This window comes from Myotis myotis, unplaced genomic scaffold (assembly GCF_014108235.1).
Source record: "Myotis myotis isolate mMyoMyo1 unplaced genomic scaffold, mMyoMyo1.p scaffold_m19_p_6, whole genome shotgun sequence".
NCBI lineage: Eukaryota > Metazoa > Chordata > Mammalia > Chiroptera > Vespertilionidae > Myotis > Myotis myotis.
In genome coordinates, this window is record NW_023416368.1 from 90,959,633 (window position 1) to 90,980,240 (window position 20,608).

Sequence of the window (20,608 nt, forward strand, 5' to 3'; positions counted from 1 at the left end):
GAGGAATGCCAAAGCTTGCTGAGCAGTACTGTTTGCAAAACCCTGGGCTCTGGGGGCCATTTCCCCTGAGCCTGCGTTCCTGCTCCCCCTGCAACCCTATGCACAGCGCCTCTGTAGCCAGGCGGACCCTCTCCAGGGACCGCCCCCACTGCCTGCCCCAAGGGAGGCAGCGCCAGCCTTGAGGTGGTACAACTTCCCGGGACTCCCCAACGTCTCTTCTCGCCCCCCTCCGGTTGCTTGGAAATTTGCACTGGACAGTGACGTCACACAGGGAGGCGGGTCCTCACTGGCCCGCACACCAATGGCGCGGCCGCCGCGGGCCTCTTCTTTTCCAGTGATTGGTGTCTCGGGCCCCTCCGCTCCACCCCAGCCCGCCATGGCGTCAGGCGCCGTAGCACCCGGGAGGTGGTTCCCACTTTAAGAAGTGAAGTTTTCCCCCCCTCCCCCTCCCTGCCCACCTCCTGCAGCCTCCCGCGGCGGTGGAGCTGGCGGATGGAGCTGCGCTGCGGCGGCATGGGGAGCCAGGCTGTGGGGCGCAGGATGGATGGGGACTGCCGAGATGGCGGCGGCGGCGGCAAGGACGCCGGGTCGGAGGACTATGAGAACCTGCCGACCAGCGCCTCCTTATCCACCCACATGACAGCCGGAGCGATGGCCGGGATCATGGAGCACATGGTCATGTACCCGGTAGACTCAGTGAAGGTGAGGCGCGAGGAGACTTGAGGGACGAGCGAGCAGAGGAGACCGCGCGCGTGCGTGCGGGGTCCCCGAGGGAGGCGATCGGTGCGCTTTGCACGGTCTCCACGCCTGCCCTGCCCACGCGACCCGAGGGTGTGAGAGTCCTGGCTCCTCGCGGCTCCCGCTGGCGCGCCCGGTGTCCGAGGCGCAGCGAGAGGAGCGCGCCGCCCGCGCGAGGAGCCCGGGGCCGCCCACACGTGCGCCGTTTCCGAGGGAGCGGGCTGCCGGGAGCGCTCACCACGCCCGCGCTGAGAAACGTGTCTCCCGACGGGCCGCGCGCCTTCCCGTCCCGGCGTGTGGACGCCCGTCGGCCCCGGCGTGTGGTTTCTGCTCCCCGGGTGTTTTGGGGGTCTAGGGAGTGGCAGGGGTTCTCTTGGGTCTTGGCGGCTCTCTTGGGGGTGCCGGTTCGGCGGTGCCCTGCTGATCCCCTTCCCTTAGTGGTTCTACTCTCCCCCTGGAGTTGGGGCAGCGGAGCAGCAGGGAGGCAGGAGACCTGCAGTGACATTTGCCTTCTCTTTCTGTGTCAGGGAGGCCGGCAGGTGGGGAGAGGGTGTGCTACGCAGCCCTTGACTGTGGGTTGTGTAATAGGCGCTCAGTTTGCCCGACACTTCGCCAGGTAGTTTTTAATGCGTTCCTGTAAGGAGGGCTTTAGCCAGGGAGATACTGTCTGTCTGACAGAGGGCTGCTGTCAGTGTGTTCAGGACACGCCATGCCTCGGGGATAGACTAGTGCAGGGAAGTAATGCTACTACTGACACATTGCATTTGTGCAGGCATAACTCATCTAATTCATACAGCAACCCTGGCGCTGAACCGATGGAGAAACCGAGGCACAGAGAGGTGAACTGATTAACTTGCCCACTTTCATCCTCTGATTCCAGCCCCACTGTGCTTTGGAAGGTTGGGGGCCTCTCTAGGTGGCAGTTACCTTGAATGGCAGGCCCACAGAGTCCTCCCTCCCCCCCTTCCCGGCTGTATCTAATTGCTGATGCTGGCCCCACGTGAGCCGTGTGAAGGCCAGAACGTCTAACTCAGAGGGTTTCCCTGCCCTGGGCGGCTCTCAGAGCTGGCAGTCCATGGCTAGAGAGGCACAGGTCCAGTGAGAGATGGCATGGGTTTTCATGGTAAGGTGAGAGTCTGTGCCACTGGGCCTGAGCCATCACCCTTTCTGCCCCTTCAGTGTCCCCGCGGGGAATTAGAGGAATGGTCCTCGCCTGCCAGGATTACGGAGCGGGTGGGGGAGGTCTTGTCTCTTAGGTTTACAGAGCTCCTCCGGCAAACACCCTGGACAGATACCAGGTGGCATTTGTATAGGAAAGAATCCCTCCCATGTAATAAAATTCCCCATATTTGAAGCTGTTGTCTCAAGTGCCTTGGACAGAGTGTAGGGAAAGTTAGGAGCAGAGAGATGTCATCTGAGCAGGCCCCAAGACCCACTGGGGCGGGGAGATGAATGTTGCCGCAAGGAACCATGCCACTTCGAGGCCTTGGCCTCTGTGCTCCGGGTTTGGTTCAGAGCATCACTTCAGCTTACCTTTAGGATCAGTGGAAAAACAGTCATGCCTTTTGAGTTCCCTTGGACACTGTAAAGAGACATTCGTCTCATGTATTAAAATTGTGTGATCTGGGTTTAGTTTCCTCCCTACCCCTCCTCCTGCCCCTTAGAGGCTGGTATTTTGTGTAACTTTCTGTGGCAGTCTTCACCAGTGGACGGGCTAATATAGTGTGTGAAGAAGGAACTGCTTTGGCTGTTACCTTATGGGGCTTGACTGTAAAATGAAGGCTTGGGTCAGCGAGTGAGTGAGGCCTCCTGAGTTCTGGGATTCTAACTCTGACCCTGAATAAATGAGCCATAGGGGTTCTTCTGCTTCTAAGCATGCAGGTTTGGTTTTAAAGCACCTCTCATTTTTTTGCTACATTTTGGAAGGGGTAGCAAGGCTTAATTCTTCTCCGAGAAGAGGCACAGAGAGAGTTAAGTGTGTGAGCCCCTTGCGGGACCCCAGTGAGGCTGCGCGGAGTGCCAAGGTCTGCCAAGATCAGCATGGTTGTCTGCGCCGACCGTGAGTTATCAGGGCCTCTCCACGCTTCAGTCATGGCAAAGCTTCACTTGGAGAGACCTTGACTGTGTTTTTAAATATTTTGGATAATGGAGACTGTGAGTAATTGAGTCAGGAGCCCGGGGTTGGATTTCAAGCCCTGCCCCTAACTTGCTTCATGCCTTAGGCGCTGTTCTGTCTCTTAGTTTTGTCACTTGTAAATAAAATGGGGGCTGGGGACCAGTTCAGTATTTCTCCCCATTTTTAACCTTACCTCCCCCCCCTTTCTATAAACACAGAGCACCCACTGTCCTCTTTTATGTTACTTGAAATTTCAGATAACTATGTCGACTGAAGCCACATCAACGTAAATTGCATCTTGGAAGAAAAATTTGTTTTTTTCTAAGGCATTTTCTTTGATTATTCACTTTGATGTTGTGAAGTTAAATGAGTAGTGGGTGGGCCTGCTTTTTTCAATGTTTCTGTCCCAGATAGTGTGGGCTATAGAGCTTAAGCAAACTGCTTGGTTTTATGGTTATAGGTCCGGAAGTCTAGCCTCGCTGATGCTTAAAATTGTAATATTCAATACTATTCCCATCCCACCCCTGTGTTTTTTAAACGTTGGGAGGTGACCCATTAGCAGGATCAACATTTTAAAAGTGACAGATGGGTGAGGACAGGGTATAAGCGTGCATGGCATGCAGGAAGTGTTACTCCATGAAACTCTGGGGGGTGTGTGTGTGTGTGTGTGTGTGTGTGTGCGTTCCTGAGTGGCTGTGTAAAGTGCTCTTTTGGCCAGGGGTTATGGCCAAAACATGAGTGGCCCTGAACCCGATGATACTAATCCCTGGGCTCCCGCTGGCATCAGCCTGCGATTACTAAATGGGTGTCGGAAGACCTTCGGCAACTTTCGTGTCCTCTCCTCATTTCACAGTGGTGGGATGTGAGTGTTCACTAATCTGCGAAGGGCCAGGCTCCCGGGACTCTGGGCTGCCTGTTTTCTGCCATCAGCTCTGAGTCCCCACGGTGGTGGCACGAGGGAGAGAGCGCGGCCACTCCACTCCTTCGGGATTTGGGCTTCTCCAAATGGTTAGCAGCTACTTGCTGCTCCCCACCTGGCGTTTGCAGCAGGGTTTCCATGGCCTTCTTCCTGGGGCTCCGAAGTGGCAAGTGCCAGAGTGCCAAGGAGCGAGGTGGCCTAGCCCAGCACTTGGGGTGGATGTGAGAACCCCTGGTCGGGAGTGCTCATGACTGCGGGGAGAATGCCAGGTGGGTGGAGGAGGAAATTCCAACCAGATTAGGCACACCACTTGTAGACCATGCTGCGTCCCGTGGTCGGGAAAGCAGGGGTGAGAGGAAACAGGAAAGATTTGAAGCGAGGGAACTTCCGCTGACCCTTTCACAGCCCTTCTCTTGCTTTGCTTGTTAGGGAAACTGCTGCCCTGAACTCTGCTAGGAAGAGCCTTCCTTCCCAGCCAGGGCGCGGATGGGTGGTTGACAGTGTTCTTTCCAGGGGCTGTGGGTGCTGAACCATTTGGAAGCCGTGGGTTGGCCTTGGGGGGGGGGGTGGGGGGTGGGCGGGGGGGGGGTTGGGGGGTAGAGGAGAGGGCTGTAGCCGGCCCTGCTCAGCTCTGAGCAGCTCCGAGCAGCTCTGAGCCAGGCAGGTGCCAGGACGGCCCAGCATCCCTCAGCTTGAGGTCGGCTGGTAGGAAGGTGCTCAGGATGGTGAAGGCAGCTGCCAGAGTGCCCGCCCACCCATTTCATTGCTTCCCAAACAAAGTACAGTGTGGTGGATGCCCTTGAACTTCAAAAGGGTGTGAGATCCCAAATTGCTGTAGTTCTTGCAGTAAAATTATAGTGATTTTTCTGTCTCTCTTCCCCAGCCTTGTCTTCAGATTCCTCCCCTCCTCTTCTGTCCTTTCTAAAAGGTGGATGGAGGAGGGGCAGGGAGTCAGAAAAGGAGTGTTCTTGAGCTTTTGCCTTAATCTTTGTGTCATGAACTCCCAGGCGGCCGGCTGGGACCCAGTGTGGCACCTAAGCCCTAAGGCCTGCTGCTGAAGTCCCAGTGTCAGCACTTGGCCCCACGAGCGGCCACTTTCCTGCCTGCTGCTGACTCCCTCTTCCTGGAAATGGGGGAGGGGGAGGCTGGGCAGAGGGCTTAGAGGGAAGCCCCTAGCATTTCAGTGGGCAGCGAACGTGGTCTCAGGTGACTTCAACTCATCCATAGGGAGAGGCACTTGGCTTAATGGGGAAATTTAAGTGACTGCAACCAGGCAGGGGTGTGCACGTGGATGTTGGGGGTTGTCACGTGGGAGGGAGAGTGGTGCTCTGTGTATACTTCCCACCCCTTTCCTGGTTTCCACTTGGGCACATTTTAGCCACCTGTGGCCCTCTCATCCACTCTGTGCTCTTTGGAGCAGTGACCGGTCTCAGGACTTCAGTCTCACTTCCCCTTTCAGACAGGCTGGGGCTCTTGGCCCCCTTCCCACTTTAGGGGGGCTGCCTTTCCTTGACCCACCGGGTGAAGGGCTTGCTTGTGTTGAATGAAGCCTGTGAATGTCTTTTGAACCCTAGAATGTCCCAGGTCTTTTCCTAGTACCCAGCCTTTCCCTCTGAAAGAATTTTCTGTGTGTGTGTTCTGCATCTTCTGCCAGTTGTCTGGTCCCGTGGTGCTGACCACAGACATGTTTGCTGGAGCACTCCAGGCGCCTGGGGAGCCCTGCTTCTCCCACAGCCTGCCTGCCCGCCCCTCCCCACCTCCACCCTGAATGCTCACAGGGGACATTTTTCATAGGAGAGGTGTGTCTAATCACTTTCTCTTTGTTTAACTGTAATCCTTCCCTCTAGCCTTCAGAGCTGAGATTTCTCACCCTCAGAGAACTATCTTGGGGACCTCAGAACCCAGTCTTTGACTTCCTGGTCGGGCAGGACATTTAGCTTTCCTGAGATCTAATTCCCTTACCTGTGAAATGCAGGTACTCATTTTCTTCCTGCTTTCTCTCCCCGGATTCAAGGTTCCCTTGCTTCCTTCTTCCTTTGTTTTCCACTGTACCTGTGGGAGTTCTTGTAACCAACTCCCTCACCTCTACGCTGAGTGGTCCTTCCGTCTCCCTGTCCTGATAGAAATCCAAGTAAAGGTGGTTCCCATCAGTACAAACCCAGGTACCTTCGGGTCTCAGGGAGGGGTGGGGGTGGGGTCATTTCCTTCTCTCCTATGCACCTCTCCTTCCCCTTTGAGGTTCCTGCCAGCCACTTTCACCAGCATCAGCCACTCTCTGTCTCTTGTCATCTCCTCCCCTGAGACTGCAGCCGGATTCTCATGCTGAGGGGCAGGATAGTAGAATGATTAGAGCATGGACCCGAGTCAGACTGCTTGGACCCGGACCCCGTTCCCACTTAGGTTTCTTCACCTCTCTGTGCCCAGTTTTCCCATCTGTGAAAAGGGGAAAAGGTGGTACTGCTGTCCCAGGGTAGCTGTGAGGGTTACGTCCTTACAGCACTTAGAGCAGGGCCTGCTCTCCAGGCGTCATCGTCATCTTCGTCATCTGCATTGTCATCTTCATCATCATCAGCGTGCAGTCCCTCTTCCTCATTCTCTGCGCACTTTGGTGTTGGCTCACAGACTGCTTCTCCACAAATCCCGTCCTCACCCTGAGAACATGTCCTCTTGTTCCCCACCATTCACATCCCTCTGTTCTTGACACCCCTCAGGTTGATGGTCTTACCTCCTGGGGCCTGCCCCTAATTCAGAACCTTCTACCTCTGGAATCCTAAACTGGGACATCTCATAGGCTGGCCATAGCTTTCTCACGGTCATGCTAGGTCTTCCCCTCCCATCCTGTCCTGTCTTCCTCATCTCGCCTGGACCCTGGCCATCACTGCTGCCACTGGGCCTTCAGTTTCTTTGTCTCTGGTTCTTCTAACACTGGCCGGCCCAGACTGGCCGGTTCTGGACAGACTGTCTGGGTACAGGAGAAAGCCACGGCCACAGTGACTCTCCGTGTGTCCATGCCTCTGGGCCCGCAGCCTGTCCTTCCAAGTGTGTGGTCAGGCCACTTCCGTCCTCCCCGGCAGCTGCTTCAGACCAGGCTCTGCTCGGTAAGCGGCCCCCACCCCTCCACTTTTTCAGCCTCTGCGTGGCATCTTGCTTCCTAGTTCACAGAGGAACCAGGGCCGCAATCAAAATCATCTTCTTGTCACTGCCTTCCAGGTCGCCCTCTGCCCCCTGCCCCTCCTCCGAAAGGTACGAGGGTCCTTTCTTCCTCTTGGGTGGCTCAGAGGGGGCAGGGAGGGGCGCTGTGTGGGAACCACCCTCACGCTGGAATTGAATCCTGGCTACAAACCCGGGGCGCACTGCGTGACCTCTCTAGGCTCAGTTTTCTTGTGTGCGGAGCGGGACGTGAACACCGACACCTGCCTTCCAGGGCTGTTGGAAGTTGCCTGCGGCACATGCAGAGCTCTCGCTGCAGTGTCTGGAGCCTGCGTTCTCGGGGAAGGCCCACAGCTGTAGTTATTTTGGTCATCTCTCTCTTGAGTAACCCAGTTCCAGTATCTTTAGCTTCCCCCGCATTGGTTCCTTCTTGAAATCATTTATCCAGGTCCAGGCCTGTCCTTTGTAAAATTCACAAACCATAGACATCTTACCTTAAGCCCGTGGGCCCCAAGTACCACCCTCTTTCTTCCTGGAAACAGATAAACTCTTGTTGCTCTTTGTTTTTTTTCTCCTTAAAATAATAGATGTTATAAAAGGATCATTGACACTTGGTCTCTACTCCCTTACTTTGTCACCCCCTCCCAGGTCACTGGCTTTGTGGCGCCCCTCCCCCCCAACTCCACTGAAACCTCAGGAGGCCGCTAGCGATCCCCAGGATTGCTGCCAGCCCCTGCTGCAGCCATCTCTCCGTGAGGGGTGCCTCGTGACCCTGTGACCCTGAGCTCTTGGCATCCCCTTTGGGTCTGGCTGTTGCTGGCCCCTGTGCAGCCGCTGGCCTTCTGCAGAATGCTGCCCTCCACTCTCTTTTTTCCCCCCAGGACTCGTCTCAGTTTTTGCCTGGGTCCTGATAACTTGCAGATCCGTGTCTGTGGTCCAGTGTCTCCAGGAGCTGGGTATCCAGTTGCCTCGCAGACATGTCCACTTGGCAGCCTCCTGGGCTCCTTGGCCTCGGTGTGTCCAGTGTGGACACCCTCACCTCCTCTCGGCCCAGGCCCGTCTCAGAAACTTGGTTTCTCTTCATTTTTTCTCTGCCCGGCCCCCTTCCTTCTCCCCACCACATGCTTCCTAGACCTGCCATTCCTGCATCCTGTAACACCTCTTCAGTTCGTTGTTGCCTCCCTGTCCCCACTGCTATGACCTTGGTTCAGGGGACACTGTGGTCTCCTTTTCATTGACAACTTCCCTGACCACCCAAGTCACAGCTGAGTCCACCTGCCCCTCACCCACACTTCCCTAGGGTCTGGCCCTGCTTTTATCTTCTCCACAGCATTTATTACCTTCAAAAATATCGTACCATTTACTTATATTTATTATTTATATTATGTACTAGTATTTCATTGATATCTATGTTATTTACATTATTTACATGTTTTACTTATATCTGTCATATTATTTGTATTGTTCATGGTCCGTCTCCCCTCATTCACATGTAAGCTCTCCGTGGGCAGGAATTCTGTGCTCTCTCGTTCTCATTGCCAGAAACAGGAGCGGGCACATAGTAAGTTGCTCAGCGAAGTGTTTGTGTACTGAGTTACCGCAGATCCTCCGCAGCCAGCCCTGCTCACTCCCACCTCGCAGCCCTCCAGCTTCCCGGAGACCTGCAGCTTTCTCTTCTTAAATAGGGTAGAACAGTGATTTTCAATCGGTGCGCCGCAGGAATTTTTAAAACATGCACTACCTGACTATTTAGTCAGGGGCACTGACCTCTTTCCCTTAGATTGTCAGATAAGAAAAATGACAACAGCCAATACAACAATAGCTGTCTGGTATGAATGAATCAAAATTATACCTATCATTTTGTCAGATTGGCAAAAACTATATTTTTTGATGTGCTGCAGAATTTCAGTAATTAGTTTATATGTGCCAGAGATGAAAAAGGTTAAAAATTTCTGGAGTAGATTAACAATGCCCATCCTGCCCACTTACTGCATCTGGGAAAAAATGCAACCTGGTTTGCAATGAACACACCTTTCTTCTGTTTGAAAAGTATAAAGGACTGGCCCGTGTGGTTCAGTGGTTGAGCATCGACCTATGAACCAGGAGGTTACAGTTTGATTCCTCATCAGGGCACATGCCTGGGTTGCAGGCTCCATCCCCAGTAGAGGGCGTGCAGGAGGCGGCCGATCATTGATTCTGTCTCATCATTGATGTTTCCGTCTCTCTCTCCTGCCTTCCTCGCTGAAATCAATAAAAATATATATTAAAAAAAAAGTATAAGGCTCTGTATAGGTGCCAGTTCCATTGGTGTTTATTACTAAACTGGGATCCTGCTCAAGGAAAATCCAGGCCCTTCCTCAGGGGGTAGCAGAGGCTGGGACAGGGGGCCAAGGAGCAGCCCCATGTCTGCAGTTCACAACGGGTGGGGTCCCCTCTAATATTTCCCTAGCTGTCCCTGTTGCTTTCATAATAAATCCTGAACTACCTCACGTGGCACTCACAGAGACCCAGACACACCCACACACACATACACAGCTTGTCCACCAGAGTGAGGCACAGGTACCTGTGGGTGGTGGGTGAATGAGTGAAGACACTGTTGTTTTCAAGGGATGTGAAGAAGAGAGCTGTTAAAACTGCTACTAAACAAATGCTCCCTTTTATTTTGTGTTGTTTTTGTTGATTTCATGTGTCTTGGCCACAAAGAGACTTTCTCCGCTCTTTCGTTTGTCCCGCAAGTCACAATCACATCCCAGTGAGACTGTGGGTTCACCTGGCCACCCACTTCATTCATCCCCATGTGCCGGCCCCTCCCTGCAGGCTCTGTGCTGGACGCCAGGCAACAAAGATAAGCCCCTGTTCCCAGAGCGTGCTCCCTATAATTAGATCCTTTAAAGAGAAGATTGGCCCAACTTGATCTTAACTTTCAAATGGGCACAAGGTCTGGGGTGCCTGGACTCGGGGGTGCTCAGGCTGCCTTCTTGAGGGCCTGGAGCCTTTGGGAGCATCACTCGGGCTTCTCTGCCGGCCACTCTTGAGCTGGCTCCTTGCCCTGTAACAAACAGTGGCCCTCAGTTGTACACCCTCCCTCCCCCCACCGTTCCTCACTCCTGAGGTTGTTAGTCATTCTGGAAGCCACAATTGGCTCATAGAAGACAGATTTGAAAACATTTCCTATCCTACCAGTAACCCCAGACAAGTGGGAAGGGCCGTTGTCTGGTTACTGCAAGGTGTTATGGTCTCACATTCATGCTTTCTCTCCGAAGAGAAAATAGAATATGTTGAAATTTAGAGAAATCCCAGAACATGGTTGCATAATAGGTTTAGGGAAAGTCTGGCCATCATGGGTCCATTTGGGGCTGCAGCTTCGTGTCACTGAGAGGACTTCCTCTGGGGCCGCCAGCCTCTGGATCCATTGGATACATCCAGTGGGAGACTCAAAAGCTGTGGTGCCCTGTGGTCTGGCTGGCTAAAGCCCCTGACCTGATCTCTCATTGTGGTCACAGCTTTTGTACCCTGGCATGGCCGCAGGGCTACATTGGAGGTGCTCCTGTGGGCAGGGGCAGGGGCAGGGTGTATGAGTATCGGGCTGGTGCTGGTGTGGAGGCCTGTAGAAAGGGCTCCAAAGTGGGGGGACATGGGGAAAGCCCATGAGTTTAAGTCCAAGTTCCACCATTAACTGGTTTTGAATCCTTGGACGAGTTAGTTCTCTGGGCTGCTGTCTCCTAGAATAACATCATTTGTTTACCTACTTGTTGAGAAACTCAGGTGGGTTTACATACATGGGTGGCTTTTGTAAACCTTAACATGCTCAGCTAATGACCGATTGAATCAAAGGCATTATGCTTATCCTATATAATAAAAGCCTAATATGCTAAGTGTCCGGTTGGCCATTCAACCAATCAAGGCATAATATGCTAATGATATGGTAAGACCCCTCAACCACTCGTTATGATGTGCACTGACCACCAAGGGGCAGACATTCGACCGGTCAACCAGTCGCTATGACATGCACTGACTACCAGGGGGCAGATGCTCCTACCAGTAGGTTAGCTTGCTGCTGGGGTCTGGCGAATTGGGACTGAACGAGATGGGCCAGACATTCCCTGGAGTCCTCCTGTGGTCCCTCTCTGGTAACATCCCGCGTCCCTCCCTGGCCCCGATTGGGCACTGGTGGGGGTCCCTTGGCCTGGCCTGTGCCCTCTCGCAATCTGGGCTGAGAGACGCCCCCCTCCCCCCCCCCCCCCCCCCCCCCGTGCATGAATTCATGCTCTGGGCCTCTAGTCTATCTACACTAATAAAAGAGAAACATGTCACTCCGCTACCCTTCCCATTGGCTAATCCCCCTGTCACTCACAGAGTAGGGCTGAGATATGCAAATTAACTGGCAGCCAAGATGGTGGCCGGCAGCCAGGCAGCTGATGCGAACAGGGAGGCTTGCTTGCTTCAGTGATGGAGGACTCCAACGTTCCCCCTCTGACTTGCAGGCCTCTCAGCTGCAACTCTCAGCAACTATGTTGCGAATAAAGAAGCTAAAAAACCCCCAGAAACCTGCTTTACTCAGTGGGAGCTTCAGCCAGCCGGACCGCAACATTGTATCAAATACAGACGGTAAACAAAGGCCAGAAACCTGTTTTCAGCAGCTGAGGCCTCAGAGCTAAACCTGGCCCAGAATAAAAAAAAAAAAAAAGAAAAAACGGAGAGGTTGGGAGCTTTAGTCCCAGCCTGAAAACAGCCCTCAGCCCCTCAGCCAGACAGGCCAGGCACCCCAGTGGGGACCCCCACACTGAAGGGTGTGTGACCAGCTGCAAACAGCCATCATCCCCTCAGCCAGACTGGCCAGGCACCCCAGTGGGGACCCCCACCCTGATCCAGGACACCCTTCAGGGCAAACCAGCCGGCCCCACCCATGCACCAGGCCTCTATTCTATATAGTAAAAGGGTAATATGCCTCCCAGCACCAGGATCAGCAGAGCTGCGAGGCCTCCCAGCACCGGGATCAGCGTGACAGGGGGCAGCGCCCAAACCCCTTGATCGCCCTGGGCCCCAACCCCCCCCCCCCCCGTCCCCTATGGGCCCTGCTCTGTGTGTGATGGGGTAGAGTCATAACCTCCCCATTGGCCCTGCCCAGAGTGTGACAGTGGCGGCGCCCCAACAACCTGATCGGCCCTGCTCTGTGGGTGATAGAGGGCGGTGCCCCAACCCTCCCCCCCCCCACGGACACTGATCTGTGTGTGATGGGGTAGAGTCATAACCTCCCCATCTGCCCTGCCCTGAGTGTGACAGTGGTGGTGCCCGAACCCCCTGATCCGCCCTGCCCTGAGTGTGACAGGGGGCAGTGCCCCAACTCCCCTATCGGCCCTACTCTGTGAGTGACAGGGGGGAGCTCCTCAACCCCCTGATCGGCCCTGCTCTGTGCATGACAGGGGGAGCTCCCCAACCCCCTGATTGACCCTGCTCTGTGCATGACAGGGTATGGAGCCCCAACCCCCCCTGATGGGCCCTGCTCTGTGTGTGACAGGGGGTGGCGCCGCAACCTCCCCATCGACCCTGCCTTGAGTGTGACGGGGCGGTGCCCCAACCCCCCAAACGGCCCTACCCTGAGCATGACTGTGGGTGGCATCGCAACCTCCCAATCTGCCCTGCTCTGTGCATGACAGGGGAAGGCACCCCAACTCCCCAATTGGCCCTGCTCTGAGCCCGACCAGGGGCTGCACCTAGGGATTGGGCCTGCCCTCTGCCACCCGGGAGCAGGCCTAAGCCAGCAGGTCGTTATCTCCCGAGGGGTCCCAGACTGCAAGAGGGCACAGGCCGGTCTGAGGGACCCCCCCTTCCCCCAAGTGCACAAATTTTTGTGCACCGGGCCTCTAGTATATATATAAAAGCCTAAGTGACTGACTGTTCGACCAGTAGCTATGATGTGCACTGACCACCAGGGGGCAGATTCTCAGTGCACAGGCATGGAACAGACTGATGAATCTCAGAGGGAAGGGGGGAGTGGGGAGGGTAGGAAGAGATTAACCAAAGATCTTATATGCATACTGGAGGCCTGGTGCACAAATTTGTGCACCAATGGGGTCCCTCAGCCTGGCCTGCGGGGATTGGGCCCAAACTGGCAGTCTGACATTCCCCAAGGGGTCCTGGATTTCGAGAGGGCACAGGCCTGGCAGGGGGACCCTACCGGTGCACAAATCCATGTATCGGGCCTCTAATTATTTAGAAAAAGGACAGTTCAGGTTAGCAGCCTCAGGTGCTGGGGCCAGGCTGCCTGGAGTGGCACCGGGTCAAGTTATGAAACCTCTCTGTGTCTTATTTTTCTCATCTGTGAAATGGGGATAATAACACTACCCACCTGTTGCTATGGGAATTATTTATGACACTCCTAGGATGTTAAGAATAGTGTCAGTTGCATGGTAAGCACTCAAATAATATTAGCTTCTAGCATTTCTAAAAGTCATATTACTTGAATGCCTGGGTTTGCTTCTATGTTGCTGTTGCAATTGTATATTGCAATATTTTTATATTGTTTCAACCTATACTGTCATTTGATCCTCTTAGTTCTCCTTTGCAGGTGGGAAAAGGCATGCATTGTGCCTCATTTCATAGGTGAGAAAACTGATCTTTAGCATAATAACATGTGTTGGAATTCAGGCCTCTTTCTTCTATACCCATGTTGAAGGGGGAGAATCAAGGAAGGGAATTAGGTGGGAACAAGTGAGTGAGGAGCTGGGGTGCCAAGTTAGATATTAATGACGGCAGAGCCCTTGATCTGCGTTCTGAGAGAGAAGATAATGGGGCCCCCAGCTGCATTCTTGAGAAGGAGGATCTGGAGTGGAGGGAGTGCCAGCAGGAAATTAGAGTTGGGCATGGAACTTGGGGCTCTCACATATACGTAGGAGTTTCTTGGTCAAATACTCCACTATTGAGGGCAAAGGGATGGTGACAAACAGTTATTGCCACAGCTGTTTTTGGTCTTGTCTGGCTTCTTTCCTATGGCACCTTCTCAATTTGTCAGGGGTCAAAATTGGACTCAATATAGTGATTTGAGTTTGGACTGGCCTGAGGATTCCTTTACAGATCACAGCATAAAGATGACCTTTTGGGAAGAGCACTACTAAATCAAGCTCCTTGGACTGTTAGGGCTGCAATTTTCTCTTCTTAAATAGGGAAGAGTCACAGTGCCTGTCTTGCCCATCTTTCAGGTCCACTTACTGAATCCAGGAAGGAATTGCAACCTGGTTTGCGGTGAACACAGTTTAAAAATTATAAAGCTCCCTGTAGGTGCCAGGTCACGGTATTTATTATCAAAGTGGATCCTGTTAAAGGGGTGAGGTTAGCTCCTTGGAATGGAAAATACAGGCTCCGGTCCCAGGGACTGCGGTAGGATTCACTGCAGCTGCGTGGCCTCGGGCACTTAACCTCTCTCCTTACACAGCGGCTCCCATCTGTTGGGTAAAGACCAGGGTGGCCGTCTGCTGCTGCCTCTTTAGCTGGGTAACGAGGTAATTATATGCGGGCGTGCTCAGAAATGCATTTAAAATTGATCATGTTGGCCCGGCGGTGTGGGGAGCTGCAGACAGCCACCATGATGAAGGCTAGTGAGGGACCAGGCTGCCCTCACGGAGGACAGCAGTGTGCCCAGGCAGTTAGGGCCCAGTCATCTCCGTAGGGCTATGATCTCAGAGGTGCACTTTTACTTTATAAAGGAGTCTGCCCTTTGAGTACCAGGCAGATGAGGCTGGGGACGTTCCCACCACGGTCCCTCCGTCTCTTTTCCTTGTTTGCTCATGATGCTGTCACAGTGAAGTAAGAGGGGAAGGAGGAAGGATACAGATGCCTTTGTCTTGGGGTCCCTGGTCCCCTCTCCTTATGCTGCCCACATGGAGGTTTTTTTGCTGGCCTCTGGCCTTGGCAGCAGGCAAGGAAGGTGCAGGGTGGGTGTGGCAGCCTGCGGGGCCAGCCAGACTCACTGGGGCCGGGCGCACAGTGGCACTGCCTGTGACTCCCGGTGCTCCCTCCCCTGCAATAGAGGATGTCCCACGGGTGACCTGGGGCTGGCGGGAGCTGGATTAAAGGAGCCGTGGCTGTCTGATGATCAGATCTGAGAAGTTAGGCTAGAGAGGAGGGAAAGGTGCCCATGTTTGTGCAAGTGTGTGAGTGGGGAGGTGGGCCCAGGGTGCGTGACTCAAGAACCAAGACGGTCTTTCCTTAGCCACTGTCTCCACGGCTTTTTTGCTAGATCTTGGCTTGTGTTAGCCTGGTTCACAGACATGTCTCTACTGAGGCTGAGAGGAAAGGTATTTGCAAAAATGCAACCTGAGCCCTGGTCTCCATTGAATAACTCAGTTAATCAGGGAGTGGGGTTCAGTGGGGATGTGACCACATGTACTGGGCATGAGGGACGCCTCTGAGGTCTCGCCTGTCCACAGGGAGCTGAACCTCATAGGAAGGCGTCCAGAAAGGGCCCACCTCACTGTCCAGACCCAGACTGAAGCAGACGTCGATGTTCATACCCACGGCCTGTCCCCAAGGTGCCTGGCTGTCGTTAGGGTAACTGCACTGCCCCTGACAGTCTGACTTTTGGGGTTCTGCTGTGAGCCTCCTGACCACAGAATCAGCTGAGAAAGATTTTGTGGTTTGGGGTCACCACACCGGGGCCTCCAGGTGGGACCTGCCCTCCTTTTCTGAAATTTCTTCTTCCACCTGTTCTGAAATCTTCATTTCCTGTTTGGCCACCAAACGACTATCTGGTGGCATCCAGGGAAGCCCGCCCCCGCCCTGGGTGGGAACTTTCACTGGCAGCCGAAGGCCAGCGGAGGGTGGGAGGAAAGCTGTGATGTCAGAGGCCTTTCTGCTCATAAATCATTCTTAATTAATGGGTGACATCAGTGGCACATGCCAGCTGGAGCAGCTGCCAGGTAAGTGGCTAAAAATGTTAAATGCAGCCATGTGATCTGTGGAGGTTTAGGTGTTGCCTAGTGACCCCTACCAGCCCACATCACAGGTTACAGGTTGAGGAGAGAGACTTGACGGGAAGTGTAGGTGACAGAGCTGGCTGTTCTGGACACTTGGGTTTGTGTGTCATTCCTTGTCACCTTTTAAAAGAATGTGCAGCAGAGCGGTTTCCCCGCCCTCTCTCCCCCCCCCCCCCCCGCCCCTCTGGTGGCACCTCCTATGAGATGCAGAGCTTCGGGTCCCTGGGCTTGTCCATCAGTCTCCACTGATTCTGATAAAGGCCTGAAACTGGGCCCTAAGATTTTTCTCCCGGTGTCTGTATCCGTCCAGGGTTTGGACAGGTGCTCCTGGATCTTGCAGCTTCTGGAAGCTGAGTCCTGTTTCTCCAAACAGCCAGTCTGGTGACCTGGGCAAGAGCCGGTGACCCGGAGGCCAGCCCTCGGCTTCTGTGTCGGTGGATTCCCTGGCACAGGCGGTCTCTGTTGCTAAGTCTGTTTGCTGGGTGTTTCCAGGAGGACATGTGTGGGCCTTTTTCAGTGTCGTTAGACAATGCTGAGCTGTTACCCAGACAAAACAGAACACAAACAAAGATTTGATCTGGTTGAAGTTCCGCCACAGAAAACGCCCTGCAGGGAGAGGGGCCCAGTGAAAGGGCGAAGAACCTAACCTGTATGTGAGACTAGCGAGCTCTCCTGTAGTGTAATTGGGTTTGCATTTTTACCCCCTTGTGTTTTGGCTTCTCAGTCACTGAATTAATGTACATTATTTACTACACAGGCCAGGAAGGGTGACGCGTGAAACGAACTCACTTTGAAAATGACTGAAGATTTCTAGTTAGCCATTAGAGCTTCGAGAATATCAGCTTCAGAAATGACTTTTCATTGTAAAAACAATATAATAACAACTGGGAATATATCGACAAATTGAAATGACTCGTAGCTCCTTCTTTGCTTCCAAAAAAAACAAAAACAAAAACTTTCAAGTTTTGAAAGAAGGCAGAGAAGCAGCTGAAGCCGCAGTTTGTCGTGATGGGGTACCAGCTGGTTCAGTTTTCGGTGGCCGCCGGCCCATCTATCCCGGGAATTAGTGTCCTTCCTGCCACGGCTTCTGAGAGCGGCTGGCCAGGTGCTTTCCCTGAGCCAGGGACAGAGTTGTTTTAATAAGCTTCCTAGTGTTCCTTCCGAGGGTCTTTTGTATTTCCCGGTCATCCAGTTGTAAGAAGCTTCTGAAATTCTCCTGCAGATCCTAAAACCTCAGAGTTGCCACAGACCTGGGCCTTCATTACCAGAAGCTGCTTGAGACGAAGCAGACCTGTGCTCTCTGAGCAGCCGGAGTTTAGGGACGGGAGAAGCTTTGTCAGCCCAGAAATGGGGGCCCCGGGTGAGGGGAGGGCAGCGAGCGAAACTGGGAGAAGCAAGGCCAGCGCAGGTCCCTTCTGTGTGTGCCCACACATAACATTTATGTTTGCATTTAAGGGCGAATGATAATTAGGTTAAGGTAACCAGAGGCCTGCCATCTGAGTGTCCTGGGAGGCACGTCATTCGACTGAGTCTCAGTTTCTTCATCTGTAGAATGGCAAGAGTGAAGGGTCTCCTCGAAAGTTCCCAGTTCCAAAATTTCCATTCCTTATTGTCCCATGGGGCAGTATGACATTGATTCAGGAGACATAATGGAGCCCTTCCAGACATAAGTACGATGACTTTGAATGTAGAGTATAGACTTACAAGCACGTGCTTGTTTGTGTTTTTCTTTTGTTGTTTGTTTTTTTGGTTTTTTTGTTTTTTGAGGAGGAAGCTAGGAAGATCCCTAGAATTCTACCCAGGGTGGAGGAGCAGGGAGAGGACCCAGCTGCTGATATACCATTTGGGGACCCTACACCCTAAGTGCCTGACTAGAAGTTACCGTGTGTTTAGTTTTTTGAAACCTCCAACTACCACACTTAAGGACTGCAAACCATTCATTCAGGCAATTCCAGAAATGCTGACGGGCCACAGCCCCACCCTGGAATCGAGGGGAGCCGTGGAGCTGATGCTTCTAGAAGGCCGTTTATAGCTCCCTGACTCCTTCCTGACGGGACCTTTTATAAGTTCACTACCAGGAAGCTGAGTCATCGAGGGGGTTGGCGAATGGCTCAGGTCTCCAGTGTTGCCAGCAGCACAGATGGGGTTAGCCCACAGGCCTGAGCATTTTGGGGTAGTGTTGGTGGGAGTGGAGGGTGGGGAAGGCTTGCAGCAGCCTCTTCCCCATAGTGACGGGAATGCTACTGCTCCACACAATTTAGATTTCACAGTGAGAACCCTCCTGTTTCATCCGCCTCATTCCTTCCCCCCTTCCTTCTCCTCCGTTCGTGAATCCACGGCAGGAGGTCAGGACCAGGCAGATGGCACACAGCTCGAAGGACCAAAATGACCCTCCTGTGCCATGGTGTTCAGTGCTCAGCGTGGGCGCTCATCTCCTGGTGCTCAGCAGCCTTCTCGGGGGCCTCTGTCCCGTCTCACCTGCCACTACCTGTGCCCTAGGCAGCCCTTTTCTCCGTGCTTCACCTGCCTGGCTTCCCCAGCCCGCAGGTCTCCATTCCAGAGTCACCTCCCGGACCCCTCCCCAGATCTAACCGGTCTGGGTCCCCTGCCTTTGCTCCACAGCACCTTCACCTCCCACTTTGCTTCAGGACGCAAGTGTGTATTTATTTGTGTGATTTTTGGCTTACTCTTCCCACCCCCTGGTCTAGACACTCCTTGAAGGCAAGGACCCCATGCCTGCTCTGCTCATCTGACATTTATGGAGCAGGAAGAACGTTCTGGTAGGATGACCCTGTTGTACCAACTTGAGGCTGCTGCAGCCCGGCCACTCAGGCTCATCCCCGGCCTTCCTTCTGGAAACCCTTCCTCAGGCGGCTGCGCATTAAATCGCACATCCGAGCTCTTGTTTCCAGGGCGAGGGTTTGAGTCAGCACGAAATCTCACCCAGGATTGAGGGTTCCTGCCATTCCTTTGGCATCCAGTAAAACTTAAAAGTGACGCCCCACAAAGCTCATGAAATAATTCGTACTGCAAATATTTGTGCGGGCAAGTGGATTCCAGAGGCTGAAAGGTAAGTCTCCAAGGTGCTTCCTTTTGAGTCTTTCCCCCCCAGACCCTGAGAACATCAGGCCTGGTGTTTCTGGTACTTTATCATCTTTCTTGTTATTGTCTGGTATGAAAGTTGTGTAAGGGAAGTGGGAGAATGTCCCCTCCAGCTGTGACCTGGCCCTGCCTACATGTAAATTGTCCAGCATTATGGAGAGAAGTGAGTAGTTGTGTTTGTGGGAAGTCTGGCTTCGGTAATGTCTGGGAAATTTACCCCGGACACCTGCTTAGATCTCCAGTGTTCCCTGAACCCTGGAGCTGGCTTTGAGGGGGCTTATGCCCTTGGCTGTACCCTGGGTGGTAGACCCGGAAAATGGGGAGGTGCATCAGCTTTGGAACACAGATCTGCATCAGGTCGGTAGCTGTTTGGAGAAGGGGCTTGAAGTGCTTGCTTTGTGTTGCCTGTGGGTGAAATTTAGTGCATGTCTGAGTCCTTGACAATTGGAGGGGTGCTTGTCTTAGTCAAGGCACAGTGCTGGGGCTCGGGCTGTCCTTCCTTTGTGTCTCTCAGACTTTCATGGGAGACAGGCCTGCAGCCACGTCACCTGATATAATTATAAGTAGAGGAATGAGCAATAGAAGGCTGGCGACAGGGCTGCTTTGAGAAGTCTTTTTTCCCTGTGGCTAATAGGCTAATAGTGGGGCATGCTTTAGAAGGTGCGGCTTCGGTGAAGGGCGTGGAAGCCGGTCTTGCAGAAGCTGCAGGACCACACTTGACTTGAGAACCAGTGGTGCTTAGGGCTTCTGAGGTGCCCAGCTCCCTGGGCCTGTCTGGGGCGGATTCCAGGGGCGCTGTCGTCCCTAGCACCCAGCTACTTGGCTCTGGCAGTAAAGTGGTCCTTGGAGCCACCGCATCAGCCCCAAGTCTCTCCCATTTGGCTGGTTTTCGGCAGCTACCTCCACGCCTGAGCAACTGGAATACTGATTCTGAGAAAATACCTTTTGGGGTGGTTCAGGCCAGTGTGTATCATTGGGGCCAGGGGTCAGTGTGTGGGAAAGGGCAAGGATTCAAAGTGCCTCTTAAGCATTTCTGCTTTCCGTTAAAGCTCTGCCTTCCGACCAAGAGCCCCTGGGCTGACGTCCAGGTGCTTCCTTCTGAGGAAGGCTCTGGAGCCAGGAATACTGCTGCGTCCGGGGTCACACTGCACATCTGGGGCCCCTGGCTGCCTTCACCAAAACAGACAAACAAAAGCCGAGGAGATAAGGAAACCTGAGGGAGTTATGTGATTGTGGCAGGACTTCAAACTATGCAATGCATGTGGAATAAGCTGTTGATTAGATTTAGGATTAAAAAATTAGGATGAAATACACTGAACATAAAATTCACTGTCTTAACCTTTTCTAAGCATACAGATCAGTAGTGTTAAGTACATTTATGTTGTTGTGCAACCAATCTCCAGAACTTTTTTATCTTCTCAAACTGAAACTCTGTGCCCATTAAACAATAATTCCCTATTGCCCCCTGACCCCAGTCCCTGGCAACCATCATTCTAACTTGCTATGAATTTGACTGTTGTATGTACCTTATGTAAGTGGAATCATACAATTCTTGGCTTTTGGGATAGCGTCTGCCTTATTACGTAATGTTCTTAAGGCTTATCCGTGTTA

At 53.3% G+C, this 20,608-nt stretch overlaps 1 protein-coding gene across 1 annotated transcript in view; it reads left to right on the plus strand.

Moving 5' to 3' along the window:
* Positions 1-492: 492 nt before the first annotated feature.
* Positions 493-20,608, plus strand: part of SLC25A37 (solute carrier family 25 member 37) — a 38,787-nt gene continuing 18,671 nt past the window's right edge. Inside the window, exon 1 of the mRNA XM_036313088.1 lies at positions 493-702. Coding sequence (XP_036168981.1) covers positions 493-702 — 210 coding nt within the window. The remainder of the gene's footprint in view (positions 703-20,608) is intronic.